The sequence below is a fragment of the Corvus brachyrhynchos genome, unplaced genomic scaffold (genome assembly GCF_000691975.1).
Source record: "Corvus brachyrhynchos isolate BGI_N302 unplaced genomic scaffold, ASM69197v1 scaffold54, whole genome shotgun sequence".
In the NCBI taxonomy this organism is placed as follows: Eukaryota; Metazoa; Chordata; class Aves; order Passeriformes; family Corvidae; genus Corvus; species Corvus brachyrhynchos.
The window spans coordinates 484,177-506,568 of NW_008237902.1; the positions used below are offsets into that span (position 1 = coordinate 484,177).

The 22,392-nt window shown below is 47.1% G+C and overlaps 1 protein-coding gene across 1 annotated transcript; it reads right to left on the reverse strand.

Annotated features, from left to right (window-relative positions):
* Positions 1-1,901: 1,901 nt before the first annotated feature.
* On the reverse strand, positions 1,902-21,255 carry LOC108446414 (palladin-like). The gene is made up of 7 exons (XM_017732957.1): positions 20,541-21,255; positions 8,489-8,562; positions 7,181-7,243; positions 6,047-6,188; positions 5,397-5,420; positions 4,699-4,818; positions 1,902-4,092 (listed from the first exon to the last, which is right to left on the reverse strand). The coding sequence occupies exons 3-7, from the start codon at positions 7,241-7,243 to the stop codon at positions 3,830-3,832; spliced, it is 612 nt and encodes a 203-aa protein (XP_017588446.1). The 5' UTR covers positions 8,489-8,562; positions 20,541-21,255; the 3' UTR covers positions 1,902-3,829.
* Between the last annotated feature and the right edge of the window lie 1,137 nt (positions 21,256-22,392).

A 22,392-nucleotide genomic window follows, 5' to 3' on the forward strand; every position in this document is an offset into this window, starting at 1 on the left:
CGGGGGGGCCCCCCGCGCGCCGGGCGCCGCCGCTCCCGCGGGCGCTGCTGCTTTGGGCCGGCCCGACCCGGCTCTGTCCCGGCTCTGTCCCGGCTCTGTCCCGGCCCCGGAGCGCTGGGGTGGCGATGGGCACAGCCCCAGCCCCCGCTGGCCTCGTCCCGCCCCGAGGGGAAGCGGCCGGGGCTGAGAAGGAGAAGGGGGAGAACTGAAGGAGTCGCCAGCTCTCGGACAGAAAAGCAGGTGTTCTGCCCATAGCACCGTCAGGGAGCAGCGAGGAAGGACCGCTGCAGTATGCTTGACCATCCCTAAACCCCACTTTGTTATCCCAAGGAAATTCTTGCCCAGAGAAGCTGTGGCTGCCCCATCCCTGGAAGTGTCCAAGGCCAGGTTGGATGGGGCCCTGAGCAACCTGGTCTAGCGAAAGGTGTTCCTGCCCATGACGGAAAAAAAGGTCACCTTTAAGGTGCTTTCCAGCCCAAACCATTCTGTAGTTCTAAATTCCTTGTTTAATTTATTTACTAATTGTTTGTAGCTAATTGCCTCTGCAGTGATAACACTCTGGTACTGCTTTTAGGGCTGTGCACTTAAAGGCAACAGATACTCGAGAGCCAGGTTTGAATGTGATTTAAATCCCCCCAGCCGCAGACCCGAGCGAGCCCTCCCTCCGTGCCCAGCGCCACCTTGCCCAGGCCGGGGGAGACCCACACTCCCCTCATGTACAGAGCTCGGTCAGGAGCAGTGGCACTGTTCATGGATGTGTCTGAACAGTCATAAACTGAGTAACAAAACAAGCCTTGTGAAAAGAATGTGATAAAAATATGGTAAATATTAATATTTTGCTGTTTGTGTTTGTTATTACAGCTATTTACATGGATGGAAAAATGCAACTGTGCTGTTTCACCAGAACAGCAGCAGATCCTGCTGGCAGGTTAGGTGATTTGTATACCTTTAATCACCAGCTTCAATGCCTAATTACGTCTTAAATTAACATTATAGTGTTTTAAATATCTTAATCATACTTTGGCAACTCTCGCCTATTGTTTGAAAACACCCCAAGCCCGAAGGTTCCGCCGCTGGGCTGCGTGTGGGCTCTCAGCTGCCTCCCCTCTCCCTTCTCTGTGCCTGTGAGTCTGTCAGCACCGCGATCTTCAAGAGGTTAATCCACCTCTAGTGTTTGTATTTAAACATCGGCCCAACATTTTTGAACTAAAACTACAGAGCAGGCGTTAATTGAGCGCTAATATCTAAATTCCTCGTATGAAACTGATTAAGGGGGGGAATGTGTCCTTAGTTGTCAGAGACGTTATTTGCTTTTTAAGTTTAAAAAAAATTAAGTAAAATAATTAAAAAGGGGTAGTTTGTACAGAGAGAGGCGAGTACTTAAAAAAAAGGTACCTGTGGCATGCTCATTGCCTTGCAGGAGGCTGCGAGCACGCTAAAGGTCAGGCTCTGTGCTCAGACAGGCTCCCCGGCTTCCCACCAGCTAAAGTTGGCTGCAAGGTATCGATTTAAGGAAGTTTTATACACTTAAACGACTGGACACAACCGGGACAGCTTGTGTGAAAGAGAAGGAACAGAAAAACGTGACATCCAGCAGGTAGGAAAAATGGTGAAAGAACTGGAAGCTGAACTGATGAAGGCAGAGGAATAAATTTCATCTCCTGTGCCAAGTAACTTAATAGTGCTGTGAGTAGCACTGCGAGGTGTCAGAAACCAGCTTTTCTGTCCTGCTGCAGTTTACTTTCTAAGAATGGTGCGCTGCTGTTTCTGATTGGGTTCTCCTCGTTGCTTGAGTCATACAGCAAAAAATGTCTAGAAAAAGAGTTAAGGATCTTTTGCTTATTTGTTAAAGATACTTCAAAGCTACCTAAAAGACCTGGCAGTATGGTTAGTGCCTGAAGCCTCTTCTTTTGCTTGGATTGAGTTTCTTTAATGAAGTTAATAATCAAAAATTGTTTTGTTCTGCTTCTTCAAGGCTGCTGAGGACAGTGTAATCTGCAGGTGCCTTTACATCTGCTCAGAAAGGAGAAACGGGTAGCGACAGTCTTGTTGAATTCAATTTTCTAGCTTTTGTGGAGTGCCTGTTGCTAGGCAATAATTGGGAGAAGTATGAGTACAAGGATTTCATTCATTTTATAGCTATTTCCAGTAATGGCTTTGTTCTGTCATCACTGCCTTTGTTGGTATTTGCCTTTGGTAACACAGTTGCAACCACATACACTACATGAGGGAATTATATGTTAAATCTGACTAACAAGACAGTTATTTTACAGCCAGTCATTAGCCATGATTGCTTAGTTTGAGGTAACAGCAGCATTTACAACGCTGAGTCACACTCATAATGATGTTTCAAAGCACCTGGCAGTACGTCTGTGGGCTTTAAAAGTATTTAAATCCTCATAGATGGGTATATCTAGAAATTTTAATAGTTTCTCTCTGTATCTTGAGATGTGTCCAAAGTCCGGTACTAGTTAATGTTTTTTGTTTACATTTATTTATATATATACGCACACACATATGTAACCTACATTTTTAGAAGCTACTACATAGCTGATTTTGGTGGCATGGTACATCCCTTTATGCATTAGGATCTGCCTAGGGTCCCAGCCGATTTCCCTGGAGCAAGCCTAAATTTCATGGAAGGGCTTGAAGCCAAACTCAGAGCTTCCTCTTAATGATCTGCATGCCGGTTATTGAAGCAAAACCATTTTTACTCAGTGATTAAGCAAAAAAATAACTCCCCTGCATGGAGACATCTATATTGAAATATGATCTCTCCTGTGGTAAAATTTGAAGGAGGGTGTTCAGAATTGTTAGAATGGCTGACTACATCCAAAAATAATCTCTAACCCAGGGAATGCTTTCTGTCAGGGACAGCCTTTACACACTCTGTAACAGGATCACTGCAGCTCCAGGCTGGCACTCAGCTGGGAGAGGAGGCACACGGCTGCCTTCCACGTAGCTCTCACTGTCACTAACAGGACTGAGGAAACTCCTCTGCTGGGCTTGGATGGCTGAACTGTCACCATTGGAGGTCATTGTTATGCCTATAAACCCCTGAGAAACCCTCTAGAAATGGGGCTGACATGGCCAATCTAGGCACTCTAACATGTTTTGTTTCTCTGGAGCAACCAAACAGGATAACTGATAATGCAATAAGTGTGCAGTGACTGGAGAGCTGCATTTGGGATGGAAATTGGATCAAGTCTTGTTATAAAATGGAATACTTTATTACTGGGGGAGAATCTCCATCTCCTGACTGGGGAGTGTCCCTCCCATGGCCTGGGACAGTTTTCATTCTACCCAGTGGGTTACTGGTTCAGTGCTTTTTCCTCCACGGAGTGCTTTGCAGGTCCTGTCTGCACCATGCTTACAGGATCTTGAGTTTTATTACTGTTTTTTAGAATAGGAAACAGAAACATGAGGTGATGCCACCTGGCCAAGGCCACTGAGGAAGGCAGCGGCCACCTTGAGATTTCCCAGGTACTCTGATCTTTGCCTCAAGCTCTGCTGTGGAACCAAAGGTCTCCTAGAGGATAATTATTTGGGGTGATGCTTTTAAGTTATTCACAGGCTCTCCTGCAAATGACATCAGGCACTTCCCTGAGCCTTTAGGTGGTTACACACTTGGTCAAATGGAGCCTGTGCTCTGACCTGCCAGGCTGGCGCTGCACATTGTCATTGTCACCCAGGCAAACAGCTCAGGCTACTGCATGTGCCTGATCCCTGTGAGGGTAAGGGGCACTGGAGCTTGCAGCTGGCATCACTGGACAGTTCATTCCTTAAGTGTTGTAAAAAGCTGACCCAGGGATGTGATTTTCTCTTTGTCTTACCGCAGAGGTGAAGCCCGAGGTGAATTTTCATACGCTCCATGGAAATCTTCAGCTTGGCTCTTGGTGTTCGTCTTACCAAAGCTTGTGGCTGCTGCTCGAGTGCCCAGGCCGGGGCTCTCTGGGCTGTAGGATGGCAGAGCAGCTGCCCCACGGTCCTTGGCTCCTGTCTGGCTGTTCCTAGGAAAGGTCGGTTTCTTCATGGTGACCTGCACAGCTGGCCGGTGGGCAGCACCTCCAAAGCTTTCCAGCTCTTTAGCTCCTGGAAGGAAAATTATCCCCACGTCAGGTGGGAAGCAGTGGTGGCTCACCAGTACAGCACATGCAATAACAGGGGATGGGAAACTGGAATGTCTGAGCAGGTGGATGAGGCTCATCCTGCCTGGGCTCTGGACAGACTGAAACCTGCACAGCTGCATGAGCCAAACCTGACTTCTGGCCGGGGCTGGTGAGCTCTGGGTACATGCCAGGTGCTGTTCTGATTGCAGATGGCTTCCAGCACAAGCCAAACAGGTCAGGTGGTACCATAAACAAGGTATAGACACAGCCAATGTGCTGGGCCAAGCTGGAATCCCTGAAGGGATGAAGCTCAGGGATGAGATTCCTCTGAGAGAGGGAACATCATCTCCCCCTTGTCATCCTTGACCCAGGAAGAAGAGGGACCAAAAGAAGAAACACAGAACAACTTGCATCCAGCTTTGAGAGGTACCCAAGCAGACTGCATTTTTTGGGCATTTCTCTTCTCTGGGGCCTACAAAATTGTTTGTGTCTGGCTTCTGCTTGGCAAATACCTGTGATTCTGCCTCATGTTGAGCAGCAGCAAATTCTTTTGTGCTTAGTTGCTCAACACAGAAATCCATGTGCTTACCTGGGGAAACAGAGAGATGTGCACTGGATGCTGCAGATCCAAATTCATTTTCAGCAACACATTTAAATATTCCAGAGTCTTCTGGAAAAGCTTCTGTAATAACCAGGGTGCAGACTTCCTCTGAAATAACAGATTCAGACATGCTGTTGTACTACGAGAGGCAAATGTTAACCTGTAGGAATTGCTCTTTACAGGACTGTTACTTAGTGATGGGGATTGGCATTAATAAAGTGCAAAAAAGTGATGTACAGGGTCTTAGGAAGTCAAGGGGCTTAGAAGGAGCAAGGATGAAGGAAAAGTCTTTCTTTCTGTGATTTTAATGAAACAAGGCACATTTTTTGTGGTGTTTTTTTTGGTTGGTTGGTTTGTTTTGTTTGGTTTTTTTTTTTGGTGGGTTTTTTTTGCTAAATTCTGTCTTTTCTTGCACAAGTTTAAAATATTATAGGTCAGAATGGTTGATATGTTTTCTCTTAGCACAGGGTATTCTTCATTGGCTGAATGCAAAAGGATTGATACCTTTTCCTAGTGTTGTGGGAAAAAAACAGGGCCTTTTGGGTGATTGCATCAAAATTAAGAACTTGAAAGCTCTTGGCCTGACTGAATATTCTGGATACCTTTGGATATTATCGTTTTATCTTGGATGAGCTGGGAAACACTGAGTGTGGTGAGGAGTCTAACAAAAAATGCAGTGTACTTACCAGGAACTGCTGTTGAACAAGCCTCTGCTCAAGATAAGAGAGAAAGAATTTAAATGGTTATAATGTCAGAATGGAAAAAAACCCAAACCCTTCAGCCCTCACTCCCTTTCCCACCTCAGCTGTCACCCTGGTTACCAGGGGACCATCTCCCTTTCTGTCCATCACGAGGAATAGCATCTGGTCAGGGAAAGCTCAGGTGTGGCTGGGGAACCTGGTGGTACAAACACGTCTCCAGTGAGGTGATACACAAAGAGCTCTACTGACTTTGGAGTTGGTTGCTGTGGGTTTGGCCCTCTGGAGCTCTGACCTCATGCCTGGGAGTGTCAGAAATCGTTTGAAATGAGGTTATGCTTTTTTCCCCATAGTTCATCAGTAGTTCTAGCATATGGTGACAATGTCTCCATGGCTCAGTAGGGCTGTCATTAATAACTAACTGTATGGAATCTTCCCCTGTTGTGCCTGACCCACTCATGCATTGCCAGAGGAAGGGCAGACTCTGGGCAGCAGCCTGTGACTTTGGGTCATCTGATACCTGTAAACTTAACTCTGCTTCTATGAATGATCTCCTGATTTCTATAGCAGTTCTCACTCCTGTCTTATCCCTGTCCCAATAAAATATCTGTACATCAAACAGGTGCAGCAACACCTACTTTTCCGCAGTATTCGGAAATCGGCAGAATCCACGATCTGATCATATTCCCTGTACCAGTGAACCTGCAGGCTGGGTGTGGAGTGAATGCGACACTCAAATACCACCAGCTGACCCTTGGTAGCTCTTATGTTTTGTAGACCCTGGAGGGGAAAATATTTGTGTTAAATGCCTGATTTAAGTATTTCCCCATTGAAGCATTTATTAGGAAATGATACACCCTTCAGTGAGGAGAATGGTCTCAAGCCTGTATTTTCATTTTACTTATAATTGTTGGGCTGCCTGAAGTGGCCACCTAAAAACAGAGACTAGACAAGAATAAGGGAACAAAGGTAGGTATTTATTTGAAGGGCCTTCAAAGGTACCCCCTGGGGAGCCAGAGGCTACTGCCAAGATGGACCCCAAGACGGACCCCAGGTCACGAGTTCTGCACACTTGTATAGGTTTGGTTCATTTGCATATCAAGGTTAATTCTCCAATTAAAGCTTCAGTTAATGATGTAGTTTCCCCAGGCTTGTGCCCCCACCCTTAAAGGCTTTTGGTTTATACTTTTTGGGCCTAGGACAGTCTCAGTGTCCTTGGAGAGCAGGCCTGGAGAGGCTTTGTTACGTCTACCAAGCAGGAGAGAGCAGAAGTCAACAGGCTACAAGAAACTTCAGAGTCACACACTAGACAATACAGGATTTGAAAAATACGGAAGTTAAAACCTAAGGCATCAGTTGACTGAATTCTAAATGCGTTTGCAGTGGGTTGTGAGTGAAAGTTTTTCCAGCAGAAGACCAGTGCTCCTTAAAGCCTTGCTTGTGCATTTAAATAAAGATACAAATGCAGGAAAAACATCTATTCCACTGGATGCAACATAATAAGGGTGGTTACTATGTGAGGTTTCCACTCCAGCCTCCTTTGTAGGAAATAAATGAGATGAATTCCTATAAGTGGTTCTGTCTGTCTGGATCGTTTACCAAATAAGATGTTAGTTTGATAGCATCACTAAAGAAGAATGCTGGCTTTTCTGAATTGTAAATGAACCAATATTCCAGCCTAGAGATACCTTCTGATGGAAGAAAAACATGCAAAATCTAATGCTGGTAGTTGCAGGACAAGCTGTGTTGTTCAGACAACTTGAGGTTTTTACCTTTGTAAACACAGGTGTGGCTCCATAGGCAGACCCAGCCAGGCTCAGCGAGGGACTCTGCATCTAGATGGCAAAGAAAAGAGATTTTTATCGATTGAATTTTTCATATGCAGAAACCTGGCTGTGTTGCAGGCACTTTACTTTGAAAGAGAAGAAGATTCAGAGTGTTTTACCTGTTGTTCATGTTCCAGGCTAGTAAATACCCTGTGGAGAGTCTCCACTCAAGTGCTTCAAGCAGAAACAACTCCCTGGCCTGTGGACACCAAGTTAGTGGGAAGAGGAGCTGATAGCCAGTAAGTGTTGCTCAGACTTGCCCACATCTTGTAGCCTCTGTGTAAAGATCAGTGCTGCTGCCAGTAGCTGTCCCCTTCTACAGAGATCCTGACCTGGTTTAGCTGATCCCAGGCCTGGCACTCCCTGGCTTGTGTTGTGTCTGTGGTTGATACTGTGAGGCTGAACATAGGGAAGTGAGCAGGGTCTCTCTGCTCTGTCCTGACATCCTCTCTTAAAGCTCAGCTGACACAGAGGTTCCAGTAAGGCCTCTGATTAGGCAAGAAAGGCAGTTTTGAGATGATCAAATATTTGCAGTGCAAGATGTGTCCTTGTTCCATGGTGGAGTGTTGATGTGCACTCATCTCTGTCGCATTTAGCTTTGGAAACATGTGTCTTGCATATAAATGTGCAACTGAAGAGCTTGGGTTTGTTTTGCTGTGGCCTTTTTTTATAATCTTAGCTTTGAAATAACCCAAGTTTTCATCTCTTTCCCAGCCAGCCTGAGTTTCGAGTCTATCTCTAGGTGCCCTGACTTCCACAAATGTGCTCTAAACCAGCTCTCTGTTCTGAAGTGAATATTTGAAGTATAACTGTGGCAGCCCCTCAAGCATTTCCAGCCCTGTCACCTGCTCCATCAGTTCTTGGCAATTCTGACTAGGAAACCTTCCAAGCCAGAAAGCCTTTTTCCAGAGCTTAGGGCCCAGATCTTGATATTCATGCTGACCTTTGCCTCTAAGACACTTGCTGAAGATGAGCCTGAGCTGATCCTTGCAAAATATTCTTAGAATGCTGTAAATAATAATTTAAAACGTGTAACCTGCCCTTTGAGGGTCAATAGATAAGGCTGAACTAAAGTGGTGTAACTCTGGTGAACTGAAGGTTGTGGAAGACTGCCCTGGATGAGGAACCAAGGGACAGCGAAACACTGGCGGCTCTCTGCTTTTACCTAATGTGTGGGGAAAAACAAACAGGGCAGGATGGAGACAGAGGCTTTAGGAAGCTGAGTATACTTGATCCAATAATATTTACACTTACTGTGACATTCCTCTGGCCCTGACAGGATGCTGAGACTTGCAAGGAGGCTTAGCCTTCGGATTTACCCTAAGAACCTGGAGAGACAAACATAAAGCAGTGTGCGTTTAGAGCTATCTCCTTTTCCTTAGAACACAGTGATGACTCTGTTTTGTGAACTGAGCTTAGGCTGCTTGGAGTCACAGAGAGGTGCCAGAGGAAATAGAAGCATCCTGAGTATTTGAGAGTAGGCTCAGGTCACCTCCAGGACACGGAGAAAATGAATCAGGATTAATAATACAGACCCAACTTACATGTGAAACCTGGCTTCATGCTGGAGTTAGGGTTTTCCTGCATCTGGATGGAAAAGTCTAAAGAAAACCCTTGTTACTTTAGTGAAAGTGAAAATGGAACCTCATAAACCAGCTGCTAGGTCCCTCTGCATGAAGACTGTAGCATAATGGATTGACACAAAAAAAAAGTAGTTACTGAGATCTTAATAGCTTACGGCAGTAATTAAAGGTTTACAGGTTCCATCTTTGCTTCTCTTTTGCTATATCAAGAGGGATATCCTTGTCGATGTACCACAGGCTGCCAACCCTGCTTCTCCTGGGGCCACCTGCACCAGGACAAAGGCCAGTCTTGACAAACATCCAGAAGGAGCAGCAGCAATGCTGCTGTCACAAACTCTTCTGCAGTGAGCCTTAGAACTGTGGCCCTGGTGAGGGACAGCAGCACGTGTGACACATGGTGACAGTGCTCCTGTGCCTGTGTGCCTACAGCTGTGGGGAAGGAATGGAACCTGGTTTGCCATCCAGGAGAAGACATGGAAATGCCTGAATAGGCATCCTGCTGGCTGCAGGAGCCGTGGAGGTCCTCTGCTGCTCTCTGCTGTGATGCAATCCTCATGAGCAGAAGTGGGCCCTGGGATTTGCATTCCCCATCCATTAAGGCAGCTCCCACCCTCTCCCACTCTTGGTGTCTGTGGCATTGAATTCGATGCTGTCTGGCAGCTGATGTGTAGTGCCAAGCCCCGAGCCCGTGGCCATGCACACAGCACCTGAAGGTACTGGCAGATGGTTGCAGAGCTGCTGTTTGCTGTTGAATGATCAGTTGCTAAGGCCACTGTAGTGTTCCCATGTGAGGTCCTTGCCTGAGCCACTGGCTGTGTGGCAGTTTTGCTTTGTGTTTGCAGTCTGTGAAGAACCAGATGTGAGAGGTCATGGTTTGGCACCTTAACTCTGTTTAAGGCTGCAGTTGTTTTCTGGCACCCTGACAGTGCTCTAGGTCAGAAGAGCATGTGTGTTTCTTCAGGGTTTGGATCTTACCCTTGTTGATCTCACATGGTAGAGTTTGGCACTTAGAGCATTTGTTAGACATTATGTAGAGTAACTGCAAATTTGGGATCTTTTAGCTGACTGTCACCCTGTCTGGGAGTCGTATTGGTGGAGTTACAGATGGGTGCCTGGTGTAGAGATATGGAGATACCTCAGCAGAGTGGGATTTAGTTACCTTGAAGAGGTCAGTAGGTTACAAATCACCCATCTTATCAAATAAAATCAAAGTACGTGTCTGAATTCCTCAGAGGATTTGCATAAATAACTTACTTGAGTCTGTTCTCTCTCTCTTCTGCTTTCTGGCACTCCCCAAAACAGTCACACCTGATTACCGTGATGGATATTTTGCAGTCTAGTTGGATTTGCCTGGTTAAAATAAGAACATATCCCTGTGTGTCTCATTCAGCCCTGCTGGGTGTTACCGAGCCCTGAGGGCCCCAGGCACAGTTACCCATGGACTTGGACCACCCATGGCCTTCATATTTCTAGCTGTTGCTCTTGATTTATAAATGTCTCTCAAGCAGTTCAAGGATGGCTCCTGTCCAAGGTTATATCATGAGGCCATCAGCAGGGCTCTGCTGTGATGCAAGGGCTGCTGGATAATCCCAAACCCTTGGATGTGGGAGCAGGGCCTGGGAAGCCAATGTTTTTGAGTTGCCCTGGGTTCCCACGGCAAACCTATCCTGGCTGGACGCCACCACAGATTCCTGTGGTGCTGGTTGCAGTGCTGCCTTCCAGTCTATCAGGCAACAGTTGGTATAGTCAGTTTTCAGGACCTGGAATATTGGATGATTTGGTTCTTTTCTATTTCACTTCCAAAGAAAAAAGGGTGATGGAAAATCAGACATGTTCAGATAATGAAAGGAGTTCCTGGACTGACATATCTGCTTTAAAGATTGTCCCATGCATCTGAGAAAGCATTAACAAAACTGCATTGGAGGACCATTTCCCCTTCTTTTCTTGCACAACAAAAGACTTCATTATCCTTAGAACTGCCACCACTCTTCATGGACCACAAGTCCATGATCAGTCTGGAATCACACAAGACATGCACAGAAACAGATGGCACAGAGGTTCCCCTGTGCAGGGGTCAGAGGGGACTGTGGCCATCTGTGGTTTAGGACCACAGCACAGTGAGGTGCTGCAGGAGGCATTGGACACTGTATCTGGAGTGAGGAGCACGATCTTGGAGAGAGGTTGCTCTACTGAACTGAATAAGAACAGCTCCTGACGAGTTTCCAGAATGATGAAAGAGGCACTGAACTTTAGCACTAAGCAGGAATAGCACCAGCTTATGAATTTGTGTTCAAGACAGTTACTCAGTTGCATGGCATTAGTTTCTTGATGTGATGATTGCTGCTAACACCTCCTGACGTGGCAGAGACCATGGCCAGGGGATGGTGGCTGTCAGGGTTGCAAGTGTGCCTGGCCTGATGCCCTGTGACACACCCGGCAGTCAGTGTTCCCACAGCAAATTCAGGCAGCTCTACGTGGGCTGCTGCAGCTGCCAGTGCTTGAGAAAGGCCAGGTTAAGCTCTCATCAGAGCAGATCCTGTGAGTTCAGCTGAGTGAAGACCTCATCACTGGGAATTCTGTTTGTTCTTGGCTGCTCTAGGTGTCTACTGCTTAAAGCAGAAGCCATCCTTGAAATCCACGTTGCTGGCAGCACCTCTGCTTGTAGACAAACATCCTTCACACACATGGTTCACGTTATATGCTCTGTTCTCACCTCCTCTTGTGTGGTCCTTCCATTTCACAGTTTGCTTCTCATGAGTATGTTGGATGCTCTCACTGTTAATATTGGATTTGGGTAAAGGAGAATTCATGGAAATTGATAAAAGGCTTATAAGTTTCAGTGCTGGGACAGTCACTGCTTTAGTCTAAATTCCCCGGTTTTGATTGAGATCTAATGACTTTAGGGCTTAGGATATTTAGTAAACCAGGAGACTTTCAAGCCTACTGAACATGATGACTGGTGCTGCTTTAAAGGGCAGAATGTATTTGGGAGAGTAAATGTCCTGAGAGCATTTGGGCACTGGCTGCAATGCTGAATAGCCCTGCTACTACTAATTGGTTTCATGTGGTTGAAATAGTGGGCTTCTGTAGGAGGGCAAAGCTGTCCTGTGTGTATGGCTGTCCAACTCAGCAGTAAAAATGAGAGGAGGTCATTCAGCTTCCAAGAAAACATTGGAAGGTCACTCTGAGATACCTGTTTTCTCTCTGATGCATCTCCTTTTCTTTATGAGTGATGCTCCAGGCTTCTGTAACCATCAGTTCTCAGACTTCTGAGATCCTGATCCCACATGCTGCTGAGCTTGTGTGTGACTTGCCCCTCTGCCTGTGTTTGTCTTGCTAAGCAGAGAGGTTTTCTACAGCAGGTTAGCAGACCTTGTTCCCTGTGAGGGTGGTGAGGCCCTGGCACAGGTTGCCCAGAGAAGCTATGGCTGCCCCATCCCTGGAGGTGTTCAAGGCCAGTCTGGACAAGGCTTGGAGCAACCTGCTCTAGTGGGAAGTGTTCCTGCCCATGGCAAGGGAGTTGGAACAAGATGGTCTTTAAAATCCCTTCCAACCCAAACCATTCTGTGATTTCACGAGTCTGTGAAAAGTCATCACCCTACAATTTACGCCCTTGAAAGATTATCTAGCCAAGGTTTTACCTTGGTGAGTCATTCTAGCAGTCCTAGTGTCTCATGTAAATGTCAACCTTTACTTAGTGTAACTCTAGATCTTTGTGAAGTGGACAGAATTAGACTTAGCCAAATGAAGAGTCCAAGGACCTTTGCAACCCAACACCAGAATGATTGCAAGGTACATACAGATCACGCTGTTGACACAAACCATAATGACGACATTCTGGCATTACCTGAATAGTTGACATGGCTGCAGAATTATGCTATATGCAACACTAGGACAAATTTAACACAGGGCTAGGAAAGTATTAAATTCTGCACAGAGCCCTTTTGCCAGGTGTTTAGATCATGGAAAACACATTAAATCTGTTTTAGGAATGAGACGAGCATCTGCTGGATCTGAAATACACTGCATTGCAAAGAGTGTGTGTAGAGGGGAGGAGTACATTTAAAAATTTACACTTAGAGGTGAGGCAGAGCTAGACTGCAACATCACATTAATGTACCAGCTTGCCTTTTATTTTAAAAAAGGCTTGGATAGATACACTGGATAACAACTTTCAATCACTTTGAAAATGATGATTTTGCAAGCCATCTGCATGTACCTGATGGTGCTAGTCATTTTCATAGAGGTGTTCAAACTTAGGGAGTGTGTGCTAGACACTTGGGTATCTTGTGGCACTACTCTGTAGGGCTTAACAGAGATATGAGCATAGGTCTGCAAAGAACCCAATGGCAGTGGGCTGGAGAAAGCTCTGTCTGGAGCTGTATTTCTTCTGTGCCATATGGCTAAACAGGGAAATTGTCACCACTTCAGTAGTGAGCTTTCTAGCTGTGAGTTCCTTAGTGGCGTGAATGTGTGATTAGAAAGTGGCTTCTCTGTTGCTCCTGGGGTGTGAATAATGAGACTTCTGTAGGAAGTGAGAAAAGAGTGATTTTATTTGTTTCTCTTCCTACACTCCAAAGATCCTGAGAAGATCAGTAAGATTGCAGAAAATTTTGTTATTTGTGGGACTATTTCTTAATATGACTGCTCTTCAGCTAGGGAGTGGGGCAGGTTTGCGTCAGCCGGGATGTTCTGAAAATAATCAAATAGCTGCAAGAGGTTATTGTAGCCACTGATAAGGTATTCACAGAAACTACAGAATCCTGGTTGGATGTGAAGCGTGCTGAGAGTCTCTCTAAATTGTAGAAATGCAGCTGGGTATGTTTCAAAGACCTTTTTATTTTTGGCATATTTTCAGAACAGGTGGCACCAAAGAGCACAATTTCAGAGGCTCTGTTTTCTGTGAATTCAGCTTTTAATGCCTCCCATGAAGCAGGTTGGAGATTTGCATCTCAAGAGTTGTGTCTGGCACTCCTGGGCGTGTTTCCATACACATTTGGGAAGGGCAGAAATGCGTGCTGGCTTTCAAGGACAGCCTCCCTCTGGAATTGACAAAGACTGTCAAGCATGGAGACCAGCAGGGCTGCTGAAATGGGTGTACTGTGTTCCATGCTTCAAAGTCTTTGCTAAGTTTAAGCTGGGTCTGTCCATTTTACAGAGCAAGCGGCACAAAGAAAAGAGGATCAGCTCTCAGAACGTAATGGCATTTGAGCAACAGTAGCCTTAATACAGGAAAGAGAACAGTAGAAAGCTTAATTTTGGTACTATTTAAGGCACATCCCTGATGAGATGGTGAACAAACATACCCTGTGTGTGGCTCACGTGGTCGTGAAGCCTGTGGGCTGTTGGTGCTTGTACTTAGGGTGCTTCTGCTCACGAGCACGTCCCACTCCAAGTGCAGTGTGAAGAGATAGGGCCTCAATATCTGTCCCTTCAAATCCCCTTTTGGTTGCCTGGGAGGTCCCTGGGGGAGAGCAGAGTCCCTGGCAGGGCTCGGGGGCCGCCTAGCGAGAGGCTCCCCATGGCCCCAGCAGCCCCGTGGGACACGGTGGGAGAGACAGGTCCTTCATCCAGCGCCTGGGAGAGGCTCACACGCCACGGCTGAGGGGGGAATTAATTTTATCCCTCATATTACATGCCTCTTCTGAGCACAGCTGTTTCTCAGGGCTGGAAAATCCTGGCTTTCCCTCCCCTATTTGGATAACAGCTGAACTGCCGATAGATATTGGACACTTGAGTCAAACTGGAGTTCCTAGAACCAAGTGACTAAATCCCCTTTTAAGCACCGACATTAAAAGATGCCTAGAGCTTATTTTAAGAGATGCTAAGCTTCCACTTGAAATCGTGAGGCTCCATACTTGTTAAAGTATATTCGCATCAAACAGAAATCCTGGTAATTTGCTCCTTTTCTTCCCTATAAAAAAACCTCCAACCCTGCCCCACTTCTTTGCATGCCAGAGCATTACAGAGATGTAGAAGGATTTTGAGCCCAGACTGCCTGACATGTGAAGCCTGCAGGCCCTGGGATGTGTGGGGCATGAAGGCTCTGGTGCCCATGGCCGTGACCTGCAGAGTATGTGCAGGTGTGAGTAAAGGTGACAGCATTTGGGGAGTCCCTGGGCATCCTGTGGCACTTTCCTGCTGCTCTGTGCTGTAACTTTGGCATTCCCATGGCACAGGCACATCCCAGAGGCTGTGTTTGGTGGATGCTGAGGGTCCCTTATGTGAATCCTAAGGACCATTCAGTGCCATGGAAAGAATGTTGTTTCAAGAACCTGCAAATGCTGTTTCTGTAGTTAGGATGTTGTAACAAAGCTAGACTAAGCTCTTTCTTGAAAGCTGTGAGGGAACACCCACAGTCTCACGGTCCCCAGGATTCCTGCTTCCTCAGAACTCTACGTTAATGCTGAGCTGGGGCGCTGGAGCAGGGCTGGGCTGCACTGCCCAGGTACAGCTCTGAGCCATCGAGCCCCCGTTCCCTCCTTGCAGCTGCACCGTGCCGGGAGCCAGCGGTTCCTGCTGCTGCACAGCCCTGGCTGTGCCTGAGGAGGGGATGAATCCCATCCCAGCTGTCCTTTTCACTGCAGACTGCTGGAGGGTGTTATTCCCAATCCCACATGGATGCCTGCAGGTAATAATGAAGCAGAGCTTCAGCCATAGTACGAAAACTCACAGTCTTGTTTTTTTAAGGTATGAAATGTGCCCTGCACTGTTCAGCCAGTGAGCGAGTTGACCTCCCCACCATGGCCCAGTGATGACTCTGCTGCATGTCATAGGGAGGATTAAGTTAACAGGGCCAAAGAGGAGGGCGAGCAGCCTGTCCAACCCTGTGCTCCATGGGGGGCACACCTTCCAAGGAGGTGACTCTCATTCCAGCAGGCTTAGGAGATGGGAATTGTGTGATCAGTGCATGTAACTGTGTGTGACTCATGGCTTTGCTATCCGGAGCCCCAGGGATGACTCTGCTGCCATGGCTGTACCTTTACGTTTGCATTTTCCACAGAACGAAGCGAGTTCTGATCTCCAGTGGCCCCAGACCACACCTGTCACGTGTGTCCCTCCTTCGGGAATAAGGAATTTTTGTGAACAGCACTGTGGGAATCGCAACTGCTACAGCATCCTGTAGGCACAGGATGTCTTTGCTATACTAGTAATTACCAAAACGGAGAAAGAGCCTTTTCTGTCCCCAAACCTCATGATTTTACTTAGCTGATTTCATTTGCATAGGAATAAAAGGAAAGTATATCCTCAGATGGGAACACATTCAAATGGGATTATCTCTAGACTGACAGCAGTAGCTACTCTGCACTCAGAAACAAATAGGAATCTGGCATAGGTTTTGCAGAGCCTGCATAACATTTTTCTCCAAAGTGCTATGCAAAGTAGCATGTGCTTGCTGTAGCTTCTGTCATCTCCTGTCACACAGGTGTGCCTCAAGTGGTTACTGACTGGTGATCTGATGCTTCTCCCCTCTAAACCTGAAATCATCAAAGATGGCAGATCGAGAGAAGAACCAAAGCTCCTGAGCCTGCTGGAATGTCAGCTCTCTTGTCCCAGTGCACATGAGGCCCCTGAGCTCCTCATGCTGCTGCTGCACAATGCAGGTGAGTGACAGTCGTGCCCCACGGGAGCTCCTCCCAGCCTGTGCCCCACGCAGGGCAGCTGTGCATGGGAACAACAACACATAATCCTCCAGTTACCCATCACCTCACATCTGTGCCCTCAGTGAATTCTGGCCTAAAGATCTTGTCCTGGTTCAGCTCCATCAGCACTGCTCACCATCTGAGACAGGCAGTGCCAGCACTTCCACGAGTGGAGCGGAGTCAGTGGGTGAGATCTGATCATGCACAATTAAACAAGAGCCCAGGATTCCCTCTGGAGTCTGCTTGCTGTGGGGTGTGCTATTTAAAGCTCTCTTGTCTCTGCTTTCCCTGACATGCCAGGAGATGTTTTTAGCTCACTGGTCAGAGAAGTGTCTGTCTGGGCTGCTGAGAGGGCTGTGCCTGTGTCCCCATGGTGGTGGTGCAAGGAAATGGCCACAGGTGCCTTCCCAGAGGCACACATCAGTGTTGGGGTTCCCCCAGGAGCTGGGGGGTTTATGGTGAGCACATGAACCAGAAGAGCAACTGCTGGGCTTCAGAGATGTATAAATGTGGCTCCCTCCATGCCACATGTGCAGTGCTGTGGGCTGGGCAGCCTGGGAGTGGGGAGGAGAGCAGCCAAAGGATGGAATCTCTGTCCAGCTCCTGCCCAAGCTGGGGCAAAGCTCTTCCTTTTGCTGCCACCTGAGCAGCAGAGTAATCTCAAGCACCTCTCAAATGATGCTAGAGCAGGCTGTTAGTGCTGTGGTGGGTGGGTGGCAGAGAGGGAGCAGGGGGTGCAGCTGGTGCCGTGATGGCAACATGAGAAGGGCATTTTCCATCATTTTTCCCTTGCATGGGCCTTGCAGAGGCTGGAGGGCTACTGTGCCATGGGGCAGAGCTGGGGGCTCTTAAATACTTGTTCTCAGTCCTACATCTGGTTCAGGTCCTATCCCTGATTTCTTCACCAGAGAAGCCTGGGCAGCTTCAGCATCCTAAAGAGAATTTGAGTCTACACCGAGAGCCCTGAGTCAACAGCAGGGCTCATGGTAATTATCCAAAACTGCTGGGAGCAACAATGCACCATATAAGTCAGGAAGAACAGCAGTGGTCAGAGCACTGTCAGCCCATTGCATGTGCTGCAGTGTCACCACCAAACTCAAAGCAGGGACCTACCTGTTGCACTGTAAAATGTGGTAAAGAAAACTATTCCTGTCTGGAAGCTTTTACGCAGAGCATAAATCGTGCATTTAAAAAGTGCAAATAATCAGAATATTGCTAAGCACTGTTGTTTGGAAGCCTGTGTGTAGAACTAAGGTGTAGACTGTGAAGCAGTTAAAGGTGCCAATTCCCCAAACCATCATTGTTCAAATTGCCTAAATTAACCTGTCACTGTACAGTCAAAGGAAGCTTTTTTAAAGGAAATAACCTTACAAACCCCAAGCCATTTCACAGAAAATTGAGCTGGCAGAAAGCATTGCATAAAATTAAATGACTTGCACAGATGTTTCTTGAATGAAAAATAAGTTCTAATGGTTATTGTCTGTGCCCAGCAAGCATCAAGTCTGTACCATCCAAGCTCTCCCAAATGCCTCCTGTGACAGTGCCATGTGCCATACCCCGTGTCCAAGGAGGAGGAAAGGTTGGTTTCAATGAATGTCATGGCATTTGGGCTCCCACAGACTCCCGTGTGCCCAGCTGGTGCCAGGCAGGGACTGTTCACAGCCAGGAGCCCATGCGCAGACAGGCAGTGGCTGCACAGCCAACCCCCCACCCCGAAATAGGATCAGGCTAATTTTAACTCTGTGGACAGCATTTGATATGGAAGCAGCTGGTGTCATACAAAACTCTGGGCCTGTCGAGCGACCCGAGTGCATCGCTAAAGCAAATATGTTCATTTCCACCCAAAGGCTGTTAGGAAGCCAGGCCTGATTTTAGCTCGCACTTGACTCATTATAAATCAGAGCTGTAGCTTTGTAGCCATAGATGTGCAGTGCCCAAACTCTTAGATTTTAATGCCATTTTCTTAGACAAGTGAGGCACGACGTAGCTATTTCTCTCACCCTGTAATCTATTGCATTGCTAGTATGTACCTGTTTCTGTTTGCAACTGGTGAAAAGGTTTTCTGGTCATACTCCCTGTGTTCCCCTCTTGTGAAAAGGTGTTCTACAGTAAAAAGTTGATTTACTAGGCATCATGCTAATTGCCAAGAGCACATCTAGGCACTGATCTCAGTGGGTGCTTGGATTGCCTTCTTTTTGGCAGCTAAGACAAACTTCCTGAGTAGAAAATCCCTAAAAACACAGCTGAGCTTTAATTATCTGGCTACTAGAGAGTGGCAGAGGTAGCACACGTGCCAAACTTCAGCTCAAGTGTCCCACAAGCAATTGATACTGCTTAATTGTTGGAAAGCCTCAAAACCAAAAATGCCTAATTTAATGTGTACCCAGCTGCATCGGAAAGTTGTCACAAGTACAGCCATGTCAGGGTGGCTTTGAACTCTAGCTTGTGCTGCAGCCAGAGCCTACAGCAGCCCTGGCACCCAGCAGGGGGCTGTCTCCTGCCCTCTGTAACCTTTGGAAATTAGGAAATGGTAAAAGAAAGGCACGTGTGCACTGCCACTTCGAGGCACGGGAGAGCCAGGGCTTTGTGTCTGCCTGCCCTCCCTGCCAAAAATAAAAAGTTTGCTTCTGCCTAGAGAGCAGGTCAGTAAACACATTTAAAATGTTATAGGTTAAATTAGCAGCAGAGGTGGAGGTGAGTTACAGTTCTTGTTAATAATATTTGTGGTAAGTGGACAAAGTTCCTCTCTCAGGCAGAGAAGACACACCACTCAATTTTCTTGCTACCTTTTGCAACAACAGCGAGGAATTTCTCTAGGAGATAATAATGTTATGGACAAAGCTTTTGGATACCCAAAACCTACTAATTAATGCAACTGAAAAGCAAAACATGAAAGAGAAGATACTCAGGTAACAAACAGAATAAAGTTCCTTTCAAGAGGCAAGTCCTGCCCTCAGGTTTGCCTCACCCCCTGGTCTGCTGAGGAAATACCTGATCCTCCACTGTTTTGTCCCTTGGACCTGGGAGGCTCCACACTCTCATCCACACCTGGCTATTCTCAGAACCCTCTGGATTAAGCCTACAGATGATGGGCCAGGTGTTCATTGTGCCTTAGGGCCTGGGCTGTGGCTCCTGCCCTGCTGGGGCAGGAGAGGATAGCACTGCCCAGCTCTGCCCATCGCCTGAGGTCACCCTCTGCTGCTGCCCTGTTGCAGAGGCACAGACAGGCTGTCCTCCCTCCTTGGCTGCTGCACAGGAAAAGCCAGTGATGTGTTCTGGTAGCACAGTGCTGGACCGTAACATCTGTGGCTGTAAATGGTGTGCTGTTAGAGAATCAGAGCAGCCTGTGCTGCTGCAAGGTGGAGCACAGGGTAAAAGACTAAATCCAAACCCCACTGCCGTGGTTCTGGTTACCTGCATTGCCTACAGTTCTCAGTGCTCTGAAAAGACATCCACTGAGAAGTTGTATTATATTTTCTGGCCACTTTCTTCCCTGTAGCACTTCTATCTCTTTTCTCTTTCCCCTGCCCACAAGCCATGTTTAGGAGGAGGCTTTGGAGCCCAGTGGATGCTCTGCTGCACAACCCAGTCCACATCACAGCTGAGTGTTTTGGGGACTGTTTCATCTTCTCTCAGCCCAGGACACTAAATGAAGCACTGGTGGATTTGCTGCTTGCAGAGTACCTCAGGAATGAAGTGAGACATTCAGAGGGGCAGAGCTGACCATGGCTTCACCCCTGGTACCCGTGCTGTGGAGCTGGGATGCCCTGGTTGGCAGTGGAGTCTTGCTTTGGAAAGCACAATCTTCCTGGGCTCCCTGGGTGCAAGGGTAAGAGATGCTCGTGCAGGCAGCAGGACTGAGCCAAGGATGCTGTGGGTTTGGAGCTCCTGGTTTGCCAGGATGCTCAAATGACCACCCTTGATGAGCCTAAAGGTAAGAGCAGAGCTTGGTGTGCCAGCAAGGGGATTGCTGCTCTCTGAAAAGGAAGATCATATCCCTGTCTTGTCTCCCCACCTCTAAAAAGCCCTCAAACATCCTGACAACATGATTAATGTGATAGAAATTAAAGTGTTACTTACCTCTATAAGCCATCAGCTTGGTTTTGGGGCTCTTGCTGCCAGCAGTTTGTGTCAGTGCTGAGTCTTGAAGTGGAAAGTCTCCTCTCCAGCAGCTCCCCTCTGAGGTCTGGAGGCTGTCTGGGGTGGTGGGTTACATTTCTAATGTTCAGATCCCTGCTTGTGAGTGATGGCATGGCGGGAATGTCAGCTGTATGGGAATAAACTGCAGCAATTTATTCCCTCCAGCCTGTTTGAAAGTTAACAGAGTGGCACCATTAGCTGGAACAAAACAGGTCCAGTGTTGTGAGATACAACGATGGCCAGATCCGTAATTGCTTATAATTTGAAATGCTAATAGCCCTGAGTGCTGGAAAGATGCCAGCTCAGGTCGATCGTGGCTCTCTACATTGAAAGAGAAGTGTAGAAAAACTTCATTAGAAGCAGGACTTTCTTATACAGATCTGGAATGTAAAGAATTTCCCATTCACTTGGGATGTAAAGAAAACCTGAGCTTCTTCCCAGATGCTGAGGAATGCAGGGAGGTATCTTAGTGGAGCCAGCATATATCTAGCTGGCTTGAGCAGCCTCATGTAATCCTCCAGACTTGGTAGAGGAGCTGTGTAAAGCTCAGGGGAGCTGAAGTGATGTCCTGATGATGGCAGAGGTGCAGTGCCATTACACTCTTAAATTTCACACAAGGTGTGCTTTCAGTGAGGTGTCGTGGGGAGGGAGCAGCAGCGAGGGCGTTTCTGAGGTGGAGGGTTGTGTCTGTGCCAGTGTAACTGCAGCAGGTGCAGTGGGGATTCCTGTGCTCCCAAACCCTTGGAGGAACTGCTTTGTGTGGATGCACAAAGGGCAGGATGTCCAAGCAAAGCTGATCTGCAAGTGTCTATAAACAAATTGTTTCCTGTCTGCCACCATAGCAGTGCCCTTCCATGGCTGAGAGCTGGACTGGGGTTCTGTTCAGGCCTGGCTTGGTCAGCCTTTATGGCCATGGAAATAACCCAGCTGCTTTGCAGAACCCTGCCCAGCAGTGTGAGGTACTGAATAATTAGTTACCTTTTGTGGGATTCCCCAGAATCCCAGTTTGAAAATATGACTTGCAGTTTGCTTTCCTGCAAGCACAAGCTCTTAAATTTTTCCAGCTGCCTTCCAGCTTCATTCATACTGAGTCCCAGAAGCTGTGTGAAAATATATCAATTATTTTTGGCTAAAGCATCTCTCCTGGCACTGTTATTAATGGCTGTTGCTACATTTTTTGTGTCACTGCATATTGTATCAAGACCATTTGGGCTCAAGGATGGGATGGATCCTACCCTCCAGTATGGACTATGGTGTAGGGATGCTCTCCCCTTCCTCTGGACAAGAAATTCTGCCACAAATCAATGGGATTTACTTGGATCCCCTCACTAGACAATCCAGCCAGAGGAATTTAAACTATTACTCACCTCTTGGGGGCGTAATTCCCAGATGAACTTTTGACGCTTTTTGAATGCAGGGCTGCTGGGAAGAGACAGGCTATTCCAACCATCTTAAACCCTTCCCTAAATGGAAAAGCAGCAGGTGCAAAGGCCACAAATGCTGGTGCCCTTCTTCCTGAAGGGCTTTGTCGAGGGTTCCTGAAGTGACATTTCAATTTGTACTTTGAATTCTGAGGCAGATGAGTAGGGACTTTAAAAAAAATTTATTTTTTCCAGAGAGATTTCTGAATGAGGAGTGCAGGTAACAAAAATCTTGTGAAGATGAAGGGATCTGCGCTGTAGAGAAGCTGGGTATCTTCAGTGGCAAGCTGGTGTCTGGGGTAGTTTTGACAGCAAAAATTTAATTAATTCTGGCCATTGTATTCAGAGTTCAGGTGGAAACTTCTCACTTC

Bases quoted from the DNA above. Each gene is read 5' to 3' on its own strand.
- LOC108446414 (XM_017732957.1), bottom strand. From the start codon at position 7,243: ATGCAGAGTCCCTCGCTGAGCCTGGCTGGGTCTGCCTATGGAGCCACA. The intron at 6,189-7,180 runs GTAAAAACCTCA...TTTCCCCTCCAG, and splicing joins CCACACCTGTGTTTACAAAG to GGTCTACAAAACATAAGAGC. The intron at 4,819-5,396 runs GTAAGTACACTG...CTGTTATTTCAG, and splicing joins TTGTTCAACAGCAGTTCCTG to AGGAAGTCTGCACCCTGGTT.